The sequence below is a fragment of the Primulina eburnea genome, chromosome 3, assembly GCF_022965805.1.
Source record: "Primulina eburnea isolate SZY01 chromosome 3, ASM2296580v1, whole genome shotgun sequence".
Classification (NCBI taxonomy): Eukaryota; Viridiplantae; Streptophyta; class Magnoliopsida; order Lamiales; family Gesneriaceae; genus Primulina; species Primulina eburnea.
Genome location: NC_133103.1, coordinates 44,508,672 through 44,526,798, shown reverse-complemented (window position 1 = coordinate 44,526,798; position 18,127 = coordinate 44,508,672). Strand labels below are relative to the sequence as shown.

Genomic DNA, 18,127 nt, shown 5'->3' with positions numbered 1-18,127 from the left:
GGAGACACGAGATAACATAATCTGAGATAGTTCTTCAAATATCGATTTGAACTACCTTGACTTGCCAGTGGTCTCCCTGAGGAACTTTGCTCTGTCTAGGAGGTACGTATTTAAAAAGTCTTGGCTCTACCTATCTTTCCTGGAGTACTCTTGGAAAGTTTTGATTGTGTTACTAAATAATTATTATATAAAACATTAAGTAAAGCAAAAATTTTGTCCAGTGAACCGTATAATTTTAAAAAATTGAGGAATGGCCACATCATCTTTAATTATGAAAAATTATGCATTAAGTAGATTTGTATCACATAATGGACATCAATTGTAATTAATTATATAAACATAATAAATTTTACTCCACAGAGATTTTTGTTATATTTTTTTATAACTAATTAGGTTAAAATATCAAAATTATATTTTTCTTAATTTATCCACATGAGTTAAGGAAAAATTATATTTTGATAGATTTATCATAAAATTACATAAAAATCTTATTGAATTAAAATATTAGCACACATCCAAATTTATATCACTGGATTTTTAAAACATGATTTACATTGATAAAACATGATATTACCTCAAAAAAAAAATTAAAAATAATAACTTATTATATTTTTATACAGTTATGCAACCTGCGATTTTTCTTGTATGAAATGTAACATTCCTGAATTAAAGGGCGATAATTATAAAATATGGAAAGAAATAATTCTTCTTCAATTGGGATGGATGGATATTGATTATGCTATACGGAAAGACGAACCATCTGCTATTACTGAAAACAACATTCCAGGTGATGTTGATCTTCATGAAAAATAGGAGCTATCTAATCGAATCTACGTTATATTCATAAAGACCAAAATCTCTGTTGTAAGTGTGGTTGTGTCGATCAGCATAATAATGTCAAAAAATTATTGAAGGCTATTGATGAACAATTTCATTATTCAGATAAGGCACTTGTCAGCACCCTAGTTATAGAATTCTCTTCATTAAGGCTCACTAGTGTGAGAGGTATGCGAGAACACATCATGAAAATGCAGGACATAGTAGCTCGGCTAAGAACACTTGAAGTGGAAATGTCTGAAACTTTTCTTGTGCGCTACATTGTATGCATTTTTCACCACAATATAGAATCTTTAAAATTCCTACAACACACGTAAAGATAAGTGATCAATAAATGAATTAATTACCATGTTTGTTCAAGATGAAATAAGGGTGTTAATGGAAACAAGTGATAATGTTTTTATGACTATACAAGGAAAGTATAATAAGCAAGCCAAAGTCAAAAGAAAAGGGAAATGAATAATTTCACCCCAACCTGACAAGTGTTTCTTCTGTAAAAAAAGGGACACATGAAGAAAGATTGCAAAAAATTTAAAAATTGGCTTGAAAATAAAGGTATTCATATTTCATTTGCCAATTATGAATCTAATATGATTGATATGATTTATAATACATGGTAGATTGATTCTGGTTCTACAATCCATGTTACAAATACCTTGCAGGGTATGTAAAGCCTAAGGAAACCTCAAGGAAATGAGCGGAACATGTATTCAAGAAATAAGATGTATTCATATATTACTTTATTACCATTTTTTCTCCAACAGCTTCACACTAGGTTGTCCATTTTTATTCTTATGGCCTTCCACCCATACTTTTGTTCTTGTAATTGGTATATCAGCAGAACTTGTTTTCTCCTTGAGTATGAGACATATAGAAATATATGAAAAATTCATTATGAACGTAATTCAAAAAATGTATCATCACAATTAAAAATAAGAAAACTTTGAGAAAAACTTTTATAAGATTTTTCAAATAATAATAATTACCATAATGTGAGCCAAACGAGCATAACATCTCCTGCTCATTGTGTGGTTGTGTCTTTGCTTTCCCCACATTGTCTTAAATTTTTCACTCTTTTCCTGAAAATAAAAAACATATAACATATTCATATATAATTGATTAGTCACATGATTGCTAAAAAATACAGTTATGTTGCTTTCGAAACTGTATTGATGCTTATATTGGATAGAGTATTATACCATATTCATATATAATCTCGCTTGGAAAGTTGTTTTGGGAGTTTTTATGTTGGTTTATCAAATTCAAAGATTCAAGGATAGATAAGAATACAAGGGTTCTCTTCGAATAAGATTGGATTTTCCCCATTCTAGTTGTAGAATCATTTGATTTTTTGGATGATTTTGATGTGCTGAGCGAGATGATGAAGAGGGATTCTGTCTCTGCTGGTTTTGACCAATCTCTTGGTGTTGATAATGGAGCAGTGGCTAAACTGAAGTATCAAACACTTGTGAGGGAGTTCTTGGAACTGCAAAAAGTTCTATATTTATGGTATTGTTATGCTTTTTTCCCAAGTGATGCAGTAAGAAGAACATTATCTGTCGTGATTCGTTATTTCTTGGCTTGTGCTTTCCAATTGAATATTTTTTTATTTAAAGTATTGACTGTTTGGGTTGAATGCTTTTAGTCTGTAATAGAATTGTGTGTTACTTATTGATCCTCTTTTGTTTATAATCCATTGTTAATTAATATGCAAGTTAGTTAGCTGAATTTTAACAATGAAGTCATGCGAATTCTTGATTAGGATTTTGTTTCAAGAATGCGGAAATTGCATGCTGCAAAGCAAAAGAGAGATACAATTTTGGCCGAAGTTGGGTATGTTCCTTGTTTATTGTATACAGTGGTCCTTAGCCTAATTTTATATAAACAGATTATAATTTCTTAGTTTTCATTCTTCTATCCTTTCCTCTAGTAAATTGTTCATACACCAACCATGTAGTAACCACACAGTTACTACCAAACACACTTTGCTTACAAAACTCAAATGCATGCAGCATCCAGAGTGTATACAATCATCAATATATAACTACATATAAATCACCAAATTTCAAGTTCTCATAGCAGCTGTAGATATTACTAAATTTAAGCCCAATATATATAACTCACCAAGTCGCAGGTTCTCATAGCATATAAATCAATATATAACTGCAAGTATGATCATCAATATATAACTTAATACAACAAACCATATTAAGTGAATAAATTGATCAACCAATTGTATATATTACTAAATTTAAGCCAAAAAACAATAACAATTATATGCATGTATCAAACAGTTAAAAAATCCATAACAATGAATTGATGCTTACTTGAAATGGTGGTGATAGTGTGTCCAACCTCTTCAGATGAGACAAATACATCCCTATATGAGTGAAATGTCTCTCTACTTTCATCCTCCGCTTCTTGAACTCCTCCTAAACTACCTTTACCTTCAAATTGTGGGGTATCAGTTTCACCATGGATGAACCAAATCGTGTAAGAAGAATCGAACCCCTTGATAATTAAGTGCTCATGTACATTGTCAAATGTCATATACTTCTTATTTTTACAACGATGCAAGGACATAATATTACGTCACGTGTTTTGGCTTAGTCCTTGGCTTGTGCAAGAAATTTTTCAACCCCATCTTCATACTCGGGTACAAGTCTTGAAGGCAAATGAATCCATTCTTTATTCATTTCGTAAATGGCCCAAACCTTAACATTCAAATTAATATATGACTTCAAATAATTTTTATTAAAATCGCCGTTAATTTGGTGGCACCTATTTGCTATTAAAATTAATTAATAATAGAAATTTTTCATTAATTAATATAATAGTTAGACATTTCAATGATTTTCACAAGTGCTTATTCTATTTATTAATTTAGTATATTTTTGCATGTATGAAATGTAGTATACTTGAGTATTTATTTTGGCTTTTTTTATTCATTTTTAAGTCAATTATATTAAATAATAATTTTATAGAATTACTTTTCTCCTCAAGTATATTACATATCTATTTATATACTTATAACTTACGTTTAAAATCTAATCATAATTTATTTATAAGTACCTTAAATATTTGGGATGTTACACATTTCTTGAGAGCCCTCGATTTTTTGGATCCTTGTAGCTTTGTTCACCCACAAATCCTGTCAACCTGAATATGCCAACTAAAAAAATTCAGAAATACAATCTAATTCGGTGGAAAGATGGACAAAAACTCAAGATCCCAAATAAAACAGTAGATAGAGATACGCAACAACATAAAATTCCAAGAATTTGCAAGAAATTAGTTAAAACTTATGCATACTCAATTTGCTGATCAAATACATAGGAACAACAAAAATGCGTTTAGCAACAAAAAGAATACGAGTTGTGTCCTGAAAATTCATAGCGACAGCTATACATGGTCATTCTTGAGGATTAAAACAGTTTAATTCAATATAATACGAGTTAACAAGAGACAATTCGTATCGTGGTTTCACATTAAAGATTTTAAGTTTCAATATACAGACAAGTTAAATAACTCTTAACAATCCGGTCGTCAAACTTCACAGGGAAAACGAAATATAAACATGTGAATCCAAGAACGTAAATTACCAAGACAGACTAATTACCGCATCAAAAGGTTAAAAGATGAAATTTCAAATTTCAAGGGGCTCAGCTTTGAATTCCCAATTGAGCAAGTCAAAATCTTTGAAACGCAAAGTAAAAAACAAGAACCAACAACCAAAACCTCCAAGAATTTATGAGCGGTTGATTGTGACTGTCAAGTCAATGTAGCACCCGATAATCATTAATCGTAATTTTCAAGAAAGGTAGATCACATCTGGAACAAAACAACATCAAAACCATCCAACTATGAATCTGATTCCATAATAATATTGGGATTTTTCAAATAATTATTCCAAGAACCCAAAAAAATTATTCACAAAACACTGACTGCCGAGTAAATTCGATGAACAAGTAATCATAATCTGGAACTTCCACCACAAAGTATTACCGAATCTTGAATCCAAGATGATATCTCTAGCTCCAAAAGGTAGAAATTCGAAAATCTTGGATTATAGAATTCAAGTCACCAAAAAAGGTATTAAAACCATCAATGACGCTACACAGTCCTTTTCGTCTCACCACCGGTGCTATTAAAATCGCGAACATTGGATTTTCTACAAAAAGACTAATATCATAAACGGCCCATCTCCAAACCACAACATCCCAAATACTTTAAATTTGAAACATCCTAAAGTGGAAATTATTTGAATTAAATAATAAATTAATGCATTCAAGAAACGAAAACACACTCGTACAAACAAGCACACCCATGAACAAGAACACCTGCAGGGACGACGATTGAGGATTTTGCGATGAACGATGGGAAAAAGAGAAGACAATTGAGGGTTTGGATCTGCAAGAAGGATGGGGACAATAGAGGAAGATGGAGGGTTTTGATCGGGAAAAAAAACGAGAGGCGTGATTATTTGGGAATTTGGTGCCTTCTCAATCGTAAAGTATTAATTTTATTGCTATTACTCACAGCATGCATTGTGCACGGTAAATATGATTTTTTACAGCTTACTAAATGCACGTCGTTGAAACAAAAGACTTTAAGAGCACACTTTCCGGTACGTCGTTGATAAATATATTTACGGCATTTTTGTTTTGCACGTCGTGGTTGGTGTAAGGTGCAACCACATTAATAGCGTGCATTTTAAAGCACGCCTTAAAAATCACATTAACGACGTGCTTTTAATGCACGCCGTTAATGTCGTGTCGCAAAAAACCAGTTTTCTTGTAGTGGAAGGAATCCTAGCCACACCAGGACTCGAGACAAGTGGCTGGGAAGGAGTCCTAGAAAGCTAGGACTCCACCCGAGAGCCATTGAGAAGAGTCGCACATGTGTGCAGCGCGTGCAGGGAAAAGGGCTCGGCCAGGGGGTTCGGGCTGGGCTAGGTTAGGTCCTTAGAGTCCTAAGAAGGTGCACAAGGGTCTGGAGTAGGGGCTGGTCCAATGGCTAGAGACCTAGGCGCGAAAACATAGTCTTATCGCATGAGGAGTTCTCGGCTGATTGCTTGTTCTGATTTTGTGGCTTCGGTTGGGGCTTGGGTTAGAGTCCTAAGGGTTCTAAGGGTCCAGGAGAGTTCCGAGAGGGCTGGTCAGGGATCAGCTCAGGGTGGTTTGGGTGTCGCTTGGTGAAAAACGAAGATGGCTTGAGGGTAGGTCTTGGTTCGAGAAACTAGGATTTCCTTGGTTTAAAAATTCGAAACATGTCTCAACGGGGGTCTTGTCATGGTTCACAAGGGCTAATTAAATATAAAAAAGTCTAAGTTTTAAATTTTGGTATTTTTATATTTATTTTGATTAATTCGAGAATTAAACGTCCCTTGAATTAATAATTAATGAATAATTAAAAAGGCTTGAATTTAAACTATATATATATATATATATATATATGATACCCAGGGGTGTCCCCGGTCATGGATAATGCCCGAGATATCCCGGGCCATGGAGACTTTCCATGTAAAGCGCCCGAGTCAGAAGCATGGACGGTTCCCGGGTCAATAAGGCGATAAGATGGGATGAACACTCTAGTTATAGGATTGCCCGGGACGAGGAGAGTACAACGTGAATAATTCATGGAGTGGGTAGTCAATCAAGAGGTCGGGCCATGGGAGCACTCGGAACATAATCTCCTCGGGACGTTGTATGCCCGGGCCCTCATAAGAAATCCCGAGAAGCATTTTATCCGTGCCACTTCGATATGTGTGTTGTATTTAATAAACATCGACAAAGTAGGGTGTGTATAGCCGACCTATCTCTGACAGTAAAATAAATTGTTGACAAAATGAGGTGGGCTGGATGTGACTAGTATGAGATTTGACATGTCAGAACAATAGGGTATAATCAGCCGCCCTACTATAATTAATGCTCAACACAAAAAACGAGGTCATCATTGCATCATCTACTATAAATACTAGGTTCTTTAATTGCATTTATTCTCTATTCAGATATTAATTCACACATTGAATGCTCTCATTTATTGTTCATTTACTCCCCACTCTCCACACCAATTTGACAGCCATCACTTGGTTACATTGGTTTTCTTGCTTGAGTTCCCTGCTGACTTAAGCATCGGGGTGGTCACGTCGGACATCCCTCCGGCGCCCATTCACGTGGTTCTTTTCTTGTTCGCAGATCTCTCAAATCGCTCAGGGAAGAAAGAAGTTCAGTTCAAGGTTCCAACTCATATTTTCTTCAACATTTTGATATCAAATCTGGAGCCGACCTGACCCGACCCGACCCGACCCGTTCCTTTTCGCCCGGGTTGCATCATTGGCGCCGTCTATGGGAAATTTGAGTTTTAATGCGTTGATATGGCTCCTACCTGAAGAACAAATCAAGAAACTTCCCGAATCCAAGAAGAGAACAATACCCGTCTTTCTGGTGCAGGTGGCCCCCCACCTAATGGTCCCCCGCCCACCATCCATTTAAATCCCGAGGAGTTGACCAAAATTATAACTGATGCTGTTAAGACAGCCATGGCAAAGAAGACCACTACTCATCATTCCAGTCACCCCGAGCAGCAACGTGAGCAGCTGCAGGAGGAAGAGAGAAGAGAAGAGGAGAGGGAGTCAAGTGCGGGTTCTAAATCTCCTACTGTTGCCGAGGAGTTAGAAGAATTGAGGAAGAAAGTGAAGGTGTTAGAAGGGCAGGTTGGTTCTAAAAGTAGTGCTCAAGTTCTAAAGGGTTGTCCATTCTCCGATATCATTGTCCAGGAAACACTCCCCGAGCATTTCAAATCTGCCAAAATCAAGGACTATGACGGGAGTTCTGACCCCAAGGAGCATCTTGCTCGCTTTGAAAATATGGTCATGTTGCATTGTTATGGGGACCAGATCAAGTCTAAAGTGTTTTTAACTACCCTGGTCGACTCTGCACAAAGGTGGTTCGAAGCGCTAGCACCGCAGAGCATTCATTGTTTTGAAGACTTTCAAAAGGTATTCTTGCATCAATTCAGGAGCAGCAAGAAATACAAGAAGACTGCCTTCAGTATATTTGAAGTAAGGCAGGGTCAAGATGAAACTCTGAGAGCTTACATCAAGCGATTTAATCGAGTAGCTCTGGAGGTTCCCGCATGTGCTTCAGAGACGAAAGTCACAGCCTTTATGCAAGGATTGTGGGAGGGAGATTTTTTCCGATCCCTGACCAAGAAATTGCCCGGGGACTTCGAAGATCTCTTGTCCCGGGCTGAGAAATATATTAACATGGAAGAGACGCAGAACCAAAAGAGAGAAGTTTTGAAAAGAGCCCGAGGAGACCAGGCGGTCAAACCTGAGGAGAGAGCTCACAAGAAAAGTGGTCCGGGACATTTCTCTCATGTACCTCTGAGAATCGCCCGAGATCGAGAAATTCAAGAATGCATCTCAGACATATCCCCGCTTCCCAGTCCAATGGCGAGGGCACCAAGACCAGAGAAGAGAGGGTTCTGCACCCTTCACAAATAGTGTTCTCACAACACGAATGAATGTCGAACTCTGAGGAAGGAATCCAGTAGGCGTTCTATGCCAGCATCTCATCCTCCTCGAGATAAGTCTAGACAGCCACCTTGGTTGTCTAGACGTCCCGGACCTAATATTCCCCAGAAGTCAACAGACATCCCGAGTGGAAGCAGAAGGGAGGAAGCGAGTTCCCGGGAAGAAAGGAGTTGACAAACCGAGAGGAAGGACCCTCCCCCGAGCCGAGGATTAATAAAAATGATTTTGGGAGAGTCCACAGATGGCGATTCCAACCAGGCTCGGAAATCAAGAAGCAGGAAGGAGTGCCTGGAAGTTGATGGGAGGGGGAGAGATGAGCCAGTTATAAGCTTCGGCCCAGAAGACCTCAGAGGAGTCGGTCTACCCCACAACGATCTTTTGTTATCCAAGCCCGAGTGGCTAATTATGATGTATTAAGAGTATTTGTTGACAATGACAGCTCTGTCAATGTCATCTTTAAAAAGGCACTGGTCCAAATGGATTTTCATGAATATCAGTTAGAGGCGGTTGAGACTGCCCTGTTTGGTTTTGCTGGACATGCCGTGTACCCTGAGGGGAAAATTACCCTGCCACTGACCCTGGGAATCGGGGATTTAAGGAGAACTGTGGTGACAGTCTTTACAGTGGTGGATGCCCCGTCCTCATACAACATCACTTGGGGAGACCAGCTATGAATGAGATGAGTGATGTGGCCTCCACGTATCACCAAAAAATTAAATTTCCAATACGAGGACGGGTAGGGAGATCAACCCTCTTCTCGGAGATGCTACGGGGAAATTGTCTGGGTAGACCAGAAGAAAGCGATAAGGGAAGGGAAGGGGAAGGAGAGTCAAGAGGAGATGGCCAAAGAGAGAGAGAGAGAAGTACATTTTGTCGCGGATGAGGAGCAAGAAGTGGTGGAAATTGAGCCGGGAAAGCACGTCCGGGTAGCCCGAGACATCAACGCGTCCACCCGGGTAAATTTTTTAAACTGTTTAAAAGCTAACATTAGTGTTTTCGCCCGGTCTCAACAGGAACTAACCGAGATCTCACCCCAAGTGGCTGTGCACAAGTTAAATATTCTCCCGAGATCCCAGCCTGTGAAACAGAAGAAGAGGCACTTCGGCCCTGAAAAAGATAAAGTCATTGAAGAGCAAGTGGGAGAGCTGTTGCGAGCCGGCCATATCAGAGAACAATTCTCTACTTGGCTCTTAAATGTGGTCCTCGTTCCAAAATCCACCGGAAAGTGGAGAATGTGCGTCGATTTCAGGGGCCTGAATAAAGCCTGCCCCAAATACTGTTATTCACTCCCCCGGATTGATCAGCTGGTGGATTCCACATCTGGATGCGAGTTATTAAGCTTTCTGGATGCCTATCAGGGGTACCATCTAATCCTCTTGGCTCTTGAAGATCAAGATAAACCAGTTTTATCACTTCCGGGGCACCTTCTGCTGCGTTGTTATGCCCTTCGGATTGAAGAACGCTGGGGCCACGTACCAACGGTTGATGAATCATGTCTTCAAAAGCAGATAGACCGGAATATTGAAGTGTATGTAGACGATATTCTGATCAAGACCCGGGAAGTCTCTTGCTTTATTAACGATTTGATTGAGACCTTCGTCACCTTGAACAGTATGGAATAAAGCTCAACCCGGTCAAATGTGTGTTCGGGGTCAGAAGGGGAAAATTTTTGGATTTCTTGGTAACTGATCAGGGAATCGAGGTCAACCCCAGAAAAATCAAAGCAATAATGAACATGTCTTCCCCTCAATCTGTCCGGGATGTGCAAAAATTAACCAAGAGGATCGCGGCTCTGTCACGCTTCATCTCTCGGTATGCTCATAGAAGCTATCCATTCATCCAAGTTTTGAGAAAAGCACAAAAATTTGGCTGGGATGACAAATGTGAGCAAGCTTTTCAAGACTTGAAGAAGCATCTGGTTGAGTTGCATATTCTGGCAAAACCCGAGCCCAGTGAAAAATTATGGATCTATTTATCCGCCACTGAGTTCGCCGTTAGTTCCGTGCTTGTCAGGGAAGAAAGAGCCGACCAGAAGCCAATATACTATGTCAGTCACGCCCTTCGAGGAGCGCATTTAAAATACAGTGAAGTGGAAAAAATAGCCATGGCCCTGTTGATGACTGCCCGGAAGCTGAGGCCTTATTTTCTCTCACATTCAATTGTGGTCCTCATCAATTCTCCACTCGAGAGGAAAATGACACACGCAGAAGTCTCAGGAAGAATGGTTAAATGGACTGTAGAGCTCGGGGAGTATGACATTGAATATAAACCTCGAGTTGCTATTAAGGCCCAAGCATTAACAGATTTCTTAATAGAGATGATTCAATCGAGAGAAGAAGAGGTATGGAGAGTTTTTGTTGATGGTGCATCGAATTTATCAGGATGTGGAGTGGGGGTGGTCCTGATTGCCCCATCAGGAGAGAAGATCAACCTGGCTCTGAGGATCGACTCCAGGGTCACCAATAATGAAGTAGAGTATGAAGCCGTTCTGGCAGGGTTGCAAGAAGAGGTCAATCGGGAGAAGAAGAGGTCATTATTTATTCCGACTCTCAATTGGTCACACAGCAAATCAAGGGAACATATGAGGCCAAGAACGAGAAAATGCTCAAGTATTTGGGACTCATCACAACCCGGGCTTCCCCTTTTACCGATTGGAGCATTGAACAAATTCCTAGGGAGGAAAATGAAGAAGCTGATATCTTAGCCAAATTGCCTGCCTCCATGTCGGATATAAGCACCCGGGAAGTCCTCTGTTTCACCCGGTTGGTGCTTTCTGTTGACGAAGAAGTACCCCTGATTCAGAGATGCTCGTGGATGACTCCTCTCATTGAATATATAGTCCATGGCAAGCTCCCAGAATATCGGGCCCGAGCCGCAAAAATCAAAAAACAAGCACCCAGGTTCGTCTTTTTGAATGATGTTTTATACAGGCGATCATGTCAAGGCCCATTGCTCAAATGCTTATTAGAGAATGAGGTAGAGTATGTCCTCTGAGAAATACACGAGGGGTGCTGTGGTGAACACCTCGGTGGGACTGCCCTGTCTCGGAAAGCTATATTGGCCGGATTTTGGTGCCCCAAATGAATCAAGACGCTGCCCGATTTGTTCAAAAATGTCAGGGTTGCCAACATCATTCTAATTTTCATCATCGCCCCGCTGCTAACATGCAACCAATCTCAACATCATGCCCTTTTGATCAATGGGGGTTGGATATTGTGGGTCCCTTCCCCATAGCCTGAGCACAGAAAAAATTCTTTCTTATGGCTGTGGATTATTTCTCTAAGTGGGTAGAGGTCAAGCCATTAGCCAAAATTACTGCGGAAGAGGTCATGAAATTTCTTTGGAAAAAAATTGTTTGCAGATATGGCATCCCAAGAAAATTGATTTCAGATAATGGGAGGCAATTCCAGGGAAATAAAATCACCTCATGGTGTCAAGAAATGAAGATCGTTCAATCCTTCACCTCAGTGGCCTACACTCAAGCCAATGGCCAAACGTAAGTGACCAATAGAATCATTGTGCAAGCATTAAAGGCCCGGCTCCATGGAATATGTAAATATTGGGTGGAAGAACTACCGAGTGTATTATGGGCATATCAAACTACACACGAACATCTACTCGGGAAACTCCCTACAGCTTGTTCTATGGTTCAGAAGAAGTCATACCTGTGGAGATTGGGCAATCTTCTATTCGGATAGAATCTAGTCCGAGCAACAATGATCAGTCTCGGGCCATTGAGCTTGATATTGTTGAAGAAAGCAGAGATTGGGTAGCTATTCGAATGGAGGCTTGTCGCAGCCGAGTAATGAAATCCTATAACAAGCATGTTCGATCACGAGATTTTCAGGTTGGGGACCTAGTCAAGAAAAAGGTCAAACCAATGGGCGATGTGGGTAAATTAGAAGCACGGTGGGAAGGGCCCTTCAAAATAGTTCGAAGAGTCAGCTCGGGGGCAGCTTATTATCTTGAAGATTCTCAGGGACACACTCTTAAGATACCATGTAATACATTTCATTTGAAGAAATATTATGTTTAAAGCTCTGTTCTACATCAAATAAAGAAATTGTTCAAACGAAGTATCTACAAAGTTCAGGGACCCGTACCCTGGACCGGGGACCCGTACCTCGGTTCTCTCTTAAGTCCAGGGACCCGTACCCTGGCCCGGGGACCCGCACCTCGGTTATCTCTTAAGTCCAGGGACCCATACTCTGGTGCGGGGACCCGTACCACGGTTCTCTCTTAAGTCCAGGGACCCGTACCTTGGCCCGGGGACCCGCACCTCAATTATCTCTTATGTCCAAGGACCCGTACCCTGGCCCAGGGAACCGCACCTCGGATATCTCCTACGTTACCCTGGCCATCCTAATTATTTATCAAAATCAGTTGTTTAAGGGATCATGCCCCCAACTTAAAAGTTCTTGGTGAAGATTGATTAAAATCTACAAGGGTATTTGAAGCAGAGTTTTATGACACTTGGAAATATTTTAATAATTATCAAATGCAAGAAAAGTTGACAGAACATACTTCATTAAAATAGGAAAAATATTTACAAGGTGCCTGGAAGCCCGGGAATGAAAAATAAAATAAAAAAAGAAGCAAAAATATAAGGAAAAGGGGTCCTAATTTACTCGGGGCCTTGTTTCTTCTCTTGTTCTCCGTCATCCTCCTCGACCGGGAGAGAAGCTGCAGTTTTTTCTAAGTCCGGGAAATCTTCCCGATCAGAGGGAACCAGGCCTGCCTCCTGGAACTGCTCAAGGCATTTGTTGAAGCCCAGGTCAAAATAAACGAAGGCCTTATCAGCCACCATCTTTTTGAACTCCGGAGACTTCAGGAACTTCACCCTATCCTACTCCCGGGAAATTTGTGCTTGTTCCAAAGCAGCCTGCGCTTCCTCAGCCCTAACCCAGGAGGACTCCGCCTCTCCCCTGGCAGCCTGCATCTCTAACCGAGCAACTTCTGATTGGCCATCAAAGTCTTTCCGAGCCCCGGATAGTTCCGCTTGGATCAGATCAACTTGTTGTCTCCAGCCGGCTCTTTCCCTGGCAAAGGCATGCTCATGGATCTCCTTCACCCGGCCTAGTTCCTCCTGAAGCTTATCATGCAATTCCCGAGTGGAGGAGGCTTGCTGGTTGGCTTTCTTGGCTGCCAGAGCCACTTGCTCGTACGCAGATATGAGCATCTGCAAGCCCTGTTAATCAAGGAAGGAGTCATTAATAGTTTATGTAAATCATAATAAAAAGGGAACATGAAAGAATTGCACTCACTGAGAAGGACCGGGAAACCCCTTCATATAGCTTCTGGTTCAGGTGAAGTCCCTTGAGATGATCTACCTCGATAGGATGAAACAAACCCCGCACCATTTTGGTCAGGTCCGTGCTTACATCGTCGCCAAAGAGGTTTGGCAAATTTGAAGGCATCTCACCCTGAACAAGACCAATAGACGAGCCGGGAAGGGGATTGGCGCGGGTGGTTATCTCATGCTCCTCCTCCACAGACAATGTTTCAAGGACCGGCTCTTGAATAGCTTTCCTCTTACTCGGGGCCTTGTTTCTTCTCTTGTTCTCCATCCTCCTCCTCGACCGGGAGAGAAGTTGCAGTTTTTTCTAAGTCCGGGAAATCTTCCCGATCAGAGAGAACCAGGCCTGCCTCCTGGAACTGCTCAAGGCATTTGTTGAAGCCTGGGTCAAAATAAACGAAGGTCTTATCAGCCACCATCTTTTTGAACTCCGGAGACTTCAGGAACTTCGCCCTATCCTCCTCCCGAGAAATTTGTGCTTGTTCCAAAGCGGCCTGCGCCTCCTCAGCCCTAACCAGGGAGAACTCCGCCTCTGTCCTGGCAGCCTGCATCTCTAACCGAGCAACTTCTGATTGGGCATCAAAGTCTTCCGAGCCCCGGATATTTCCGTTTGGATCAGATCAACTTGTTGTCTCCAGCCGGCTCTTTCCCGGGCAAAGGCATTCTCATGGATCTCCTTCACCCGGCCTAGTTCCTCCTGAAGCTTATCATGCAATTCCCGAGTGGAGGAGGCTTGCTGGTTGGCTTTCTTGGCTGCCAGAGCCACTTGCTCGTACGCAGATATGAGCATCTGCAAGCCTGTTAATCAAGGAAGGAGTCATTAATAGTTTATGTAAATCATAATAAAAAGGGAACATGAAAGAATTGCACTCACTGAGAAGGACCGGGAAACCCCTTCATATAGCTTCTGGTTCGGGTAAAGTCTCTTGAGATGATCTACCTCGATAGGATGAAGCAAACCCCGCACCATTTTGGTCAGGTCCGTGCTTACATCGTCGCCAAAGAGGTTTGGCAAATTTGAAGGCATCTCACCCTGAACAAGACCAGTAGACGAGCCGGGAAGGGGATTGGCGCGGGTGGTTATCACATGCTCCTCCTCCACAGTCAATGTTTCAAGGACCGGCTCTTGAATAGCTTTCCTCTTACTCGGGGCCTTGTTTCTTCTCTTGTTCTCCGTCCTCCTCCTCGACCGGGAGAGAAGTTGCAGTTTTTTCTAAGTCCGGGAAATCTTCCCGATCAGAGGGAACCAGGCCTGCCTCCTGGAACTTCTCAAGGCATTTGTTGAAGCCTAGGTCAAAATAAACGAAGGCCTTATCAGCCACCATCTTTTTGAACTCCGAAGACTTCAGGAACTTCGCCCTATCCTCCTCCCGGGAAATTTGTGCTTGTTCAAAAGCAGCCTGCGCCTCCTCAGCCCTAACCAGGGAGGACTCCGCCTCTGTCCTGGCAGCCTGCATCTCTAACCGAGCAACTTCTGATTGGGCATCAAAGTCTTCCGAGCCCCGGCTATTTCCGCTTGGATCAGATCAACTTGTTGTCTCCAGCCGGCTCTTTCCCGGGCAAAGGCATGCTCATGGATCTCCTTCACCCGGCCTAGTTCCTCCTGCAGCTTATCATGCAATTCCCGAGTGGAGGAGGCTTGCTGGTTGGCTTTCTTGGCTGCCAGAGCCACTTGCTCGTACGCAGATATGAGCATCTGCAAGCCCTGTTAATCAAGGAAGGAGTCATTAATAGTTTATGTAAATCATAATAAAAAGAGAACATGAAAGAATTGCACTCACTGAGAAGGACCGGGAAACCCCTTCATATAGCTTCTGGTTCGGGTGAAGTCCCTTGAGATGATCTACCTCGATAGGATGAAGCAAACCCTGCACCATTTTGGTCAGGTCCGTGCTTACATCGTCGCCAAAGATGTTTTGCAAATTTGAAGGCATCTCACCCTGAACAAGACCAGTAGACGAGCCGGGAAGGGGATTGGCGCGGGTGGTTATCACAGGTTCCTCCTCCACAGTCAATGTTTCAAGGACCGGCTCTTGAATAGCTTTCCTCATACGCTGATTCAGAGGGGCCGAGTCCTCCTCATCAACCCGAGAAGAGGTCTCTTCCCAGGTAAGGGACGTCTCATCTCGAGCCTTAGCTTCTGCTTCAGCCCGACGCTCCTCCACTTCCCGGGTCTTTGCCTCCGCCCGGGCTCGACGTTCTTCTTGCTCTTGAGCCTCCCCGGCTCCCTTTGCTGCTCGAGCCTGTCGCTGCTCGGCCTTATTTTTGGCAACTACTTCCAAAAGACTTGCCCGGATCATTTCTTCCTCGGCTGCATCATAGAAAAGTCAGAAACAGGAAATAAAAGAAAAGTTCAAAAAATGCAAAGGAAAATAATTTTTACCAGCCTGTGACCCGGCTTGATCGAACTCATCTATCATCTGATCTACGGGGTCCTTAGGCCGGGACCCGGTCCCATAGTATATCAGATTACCCCCCTCCCCCATTAACAATGAAGACAAAAAGGACCGGTTCTCTAAGAGATCCCAAGCTTGGGTAAATAAGGGAAGGAATTTGTAGTCTCGGGGAAGTTCAGGTGGCTCGGGCATTGAAGATAAGAAGCCTGAATCACAAGCCGGGAGAGTGGGGAATTGTAAGAAAAATAATTTGGTTTTCCATCCCTTCAAAGATGAAGGGATGCCGGTCAAAAATCGGTAATGCATCCGGGCCATGAAAGGAAAAAACCCCGTCATTAAACCGACATGAGTAGAAATAATGAAAAATAGAAGAATTAATGGGTAAATTTTTCATGCGGAACAAAACAAAAGTATCCGCCGTGATTCTAAAGGCGTTGGGGTGAAGATGGTTAATAGGGAGCTTAAAGAGCCGGGCAACCCCTTCGAAGAAATGGTGAATGAGAAATCTAAGCCCACTCTTAAGCTGTTCCACAAAGAAAGTGTGGTAGCCGGGGGGAGGGGTGTCCGGGTGGTTGTGAGGTTGAGGAATTAATATTTTATAGGTAGAAGGAATAGAGCCCAGAGACCTTATCTCTTTTAAGCTACTCGGGTGAAGGGTAGAAGTCACAGTAGAGAACCACAAATGCCCTGCTACCTTGTCTTTCCCCTTGCCAGAGACCCAGTAGGTCGGGAGGAAGAAGCTTTGGTCTGTTTTTTGGAAGGAGGTCGGGAAGAAAGAATAGGAATACCTATGGGAATATAGGTGGAAGTTTCAGAAGGGGTCGGGGAGTTATCCTCCGACTGACCCCTGACATTTTTACCAGATGTAGAAGAAGTAGAGTTGGACATGACTGCTAAAGCAAAATGAAGAGGAGGGCAGGTGCAAAGGAGGAAGAAAACTTACGAGTTGGAAATAACTAGTAGTTGATGAACGGAGAAATCGCTGGAACAAGATTCGCACATCGGAAAGCTGGAGAGAAAAATTTGGCAGCGTTTGGCCACTAGTTTGATTTTGCGAATATTTTTTGAAAAATCGATTATCTACTAAATATAGGGGGAAGAGATTCATCTGAGCCGTTGATCACGAAACTAATGAACGGACGAGATCGACATAGGAAATTACGCGGGATATTTGAAAATACGGGCGCGAGATTCAAGGCGTCATGATGATTTATCTTCTCGGAATACGAAAAGACTCTGACAGCTTTTCATTAGGGCGTATGTCAGCAATGGTAACGTGACAATCACTTCAGTTAGCCCGGGAAAGACTAAACGACAATATATTTCTCCTGACCGGGCACATAAGATTAATCGGGACAGCGAGTAAGACTCTAGCCCGACTATTTAAGGAGGGAGTGATGATACCCTGGGATGACCCGGGTCATAGATAGTGCCCGAGATATCCCGGGCCATGGAGACTGTCCATAGAAAGCGCCCGGGTCAGAAGCATGGACGGTTCCCGGGTCCATAAGGCGACAAAATGGGATCAAAACCCGAGTTATAGGATTGCCCGGGACGAGGAGAGTACAACGTGAATACTTCATGGAGTGGGCAATCAATCAAGAGGCCGGGCCATGGGAGCACCCGGAACATAATCTCCTCGGGACGTTGTATGTCCGGGCCCTCAAAAGAAATCCCGAGAAGCATTTTACCCGGGCCACTTCGATATGTGTGCTGCATTTAATAAACACCGACAAAGTAAGATGTGTATAGTCGACCTATTTCTGAAAGTAAAATAAATGGTTGACAAAATGAGGTGGGCTGGATGTGACTAGTATGAGATTTGACATGTCAGAACAATAGGGTGCCCTACTATAATTAATGCTCAACACAAAAAACGAGGTCATCATTCCATCATCTACTATAAATACCAGATTCTTTACTTGCATTTATTCTCTATTCAGATATTAATTCACACATTGAATGCTCTCATTTATTGTTCATTTACTCCCCACTCTCCACACTAATTTGACAGCCATCACTTGATTACATTGGTTTTCTTGCTTGAGTTACCTGCTGACT

At 42.0% G+C, this 18,127-nt stretch overlaps 3 protein-coding genes across 9 annotated transcripts; 2 read left to right on the top strand and 1 right to left on the bottom strand.

Annotated features, from left to right (window-relative positions):
- Positions 1 to 709: 709 nt before the first annotated feature.
- Positions 710 to 5,339, bottom strand: LOC140827604 (uncharacterized). Of its 7 annotated transcripts, XM_073190340.1 has the most exons (7): positions 5,144 to 5,339; positions 4,783 to 5,008; positions 3,910 to 3,996; positions 3,165 to 3,284; positions 1,824 to 1,916; positions 1,585 to 1,691; positions 710 to 1,139 (listed from the first exon to the last, which is right to left on the bottom strand). In XM_073190340.1, the coding sequence occupies exons 4-7, from the start codon at positions 3,246 to 3,248 to the stop codon at positions 1,112 to 1,114; spliced, it is 312 nt and encodes a 103-aa protein (XP_073046441.1). In that variant the 5' UTR covers positions 3,249 to 3,284; positions 3,910 to 3,996; positions 4,783 to 5,008; positions 5,144 to 5,339; the 3' UTR covers positions 710 to 1,111. The 7 variants fall into 7 exon arrangements, with proteins under 7 accessions (XP_073046441.1, XP_073046440.1, XP_073046443.1 ...); XM_073190339.1 differs by having other exon boundaries at positions 4,843 to 5,339; XM_073190342.1 differs by lacking the exon at positions 4,783 to 5,008.
- A 2,039-nt stretch (positions 5,340 to 7,378) lies between these two features.
- LOC140827365 (uncharacterized) lies at positions 7,379 to 8,344 on the top strand. Its single transcript, XM_073190028.1, has one exon. The coding sequence runs from the start codon at positions 7,379 to 7,381 to the stop codon at positions 8,342 to 8,344; it is 966 nt and encodes a 321-aa protein (XP_073046129.1).
- Positions 8,345 to 10,103: 1,759 nt separating this feature from the next.
- Positions 10,104 to 12,410, top strand: LOC140827364 (uncharacterized). The gene is made up of 4 exons (XM_073190026.1): positions 10,104 to 10,883; positions 10,940 to 11,274; positions 11,736 to 11,870; positions 12,011 to 12,410. Exons 1-4 carry the CDS (start codon positions 10,104 to 10,106, stop codon positions 12,408 to 12,410), a joined length of 1,650 nt encoding a protein of 549 aa, XP_073046127.1.
- The last annotated feature ends 5,717 nt before the right edge of the window (positions 12,411 to 18,127 follow it).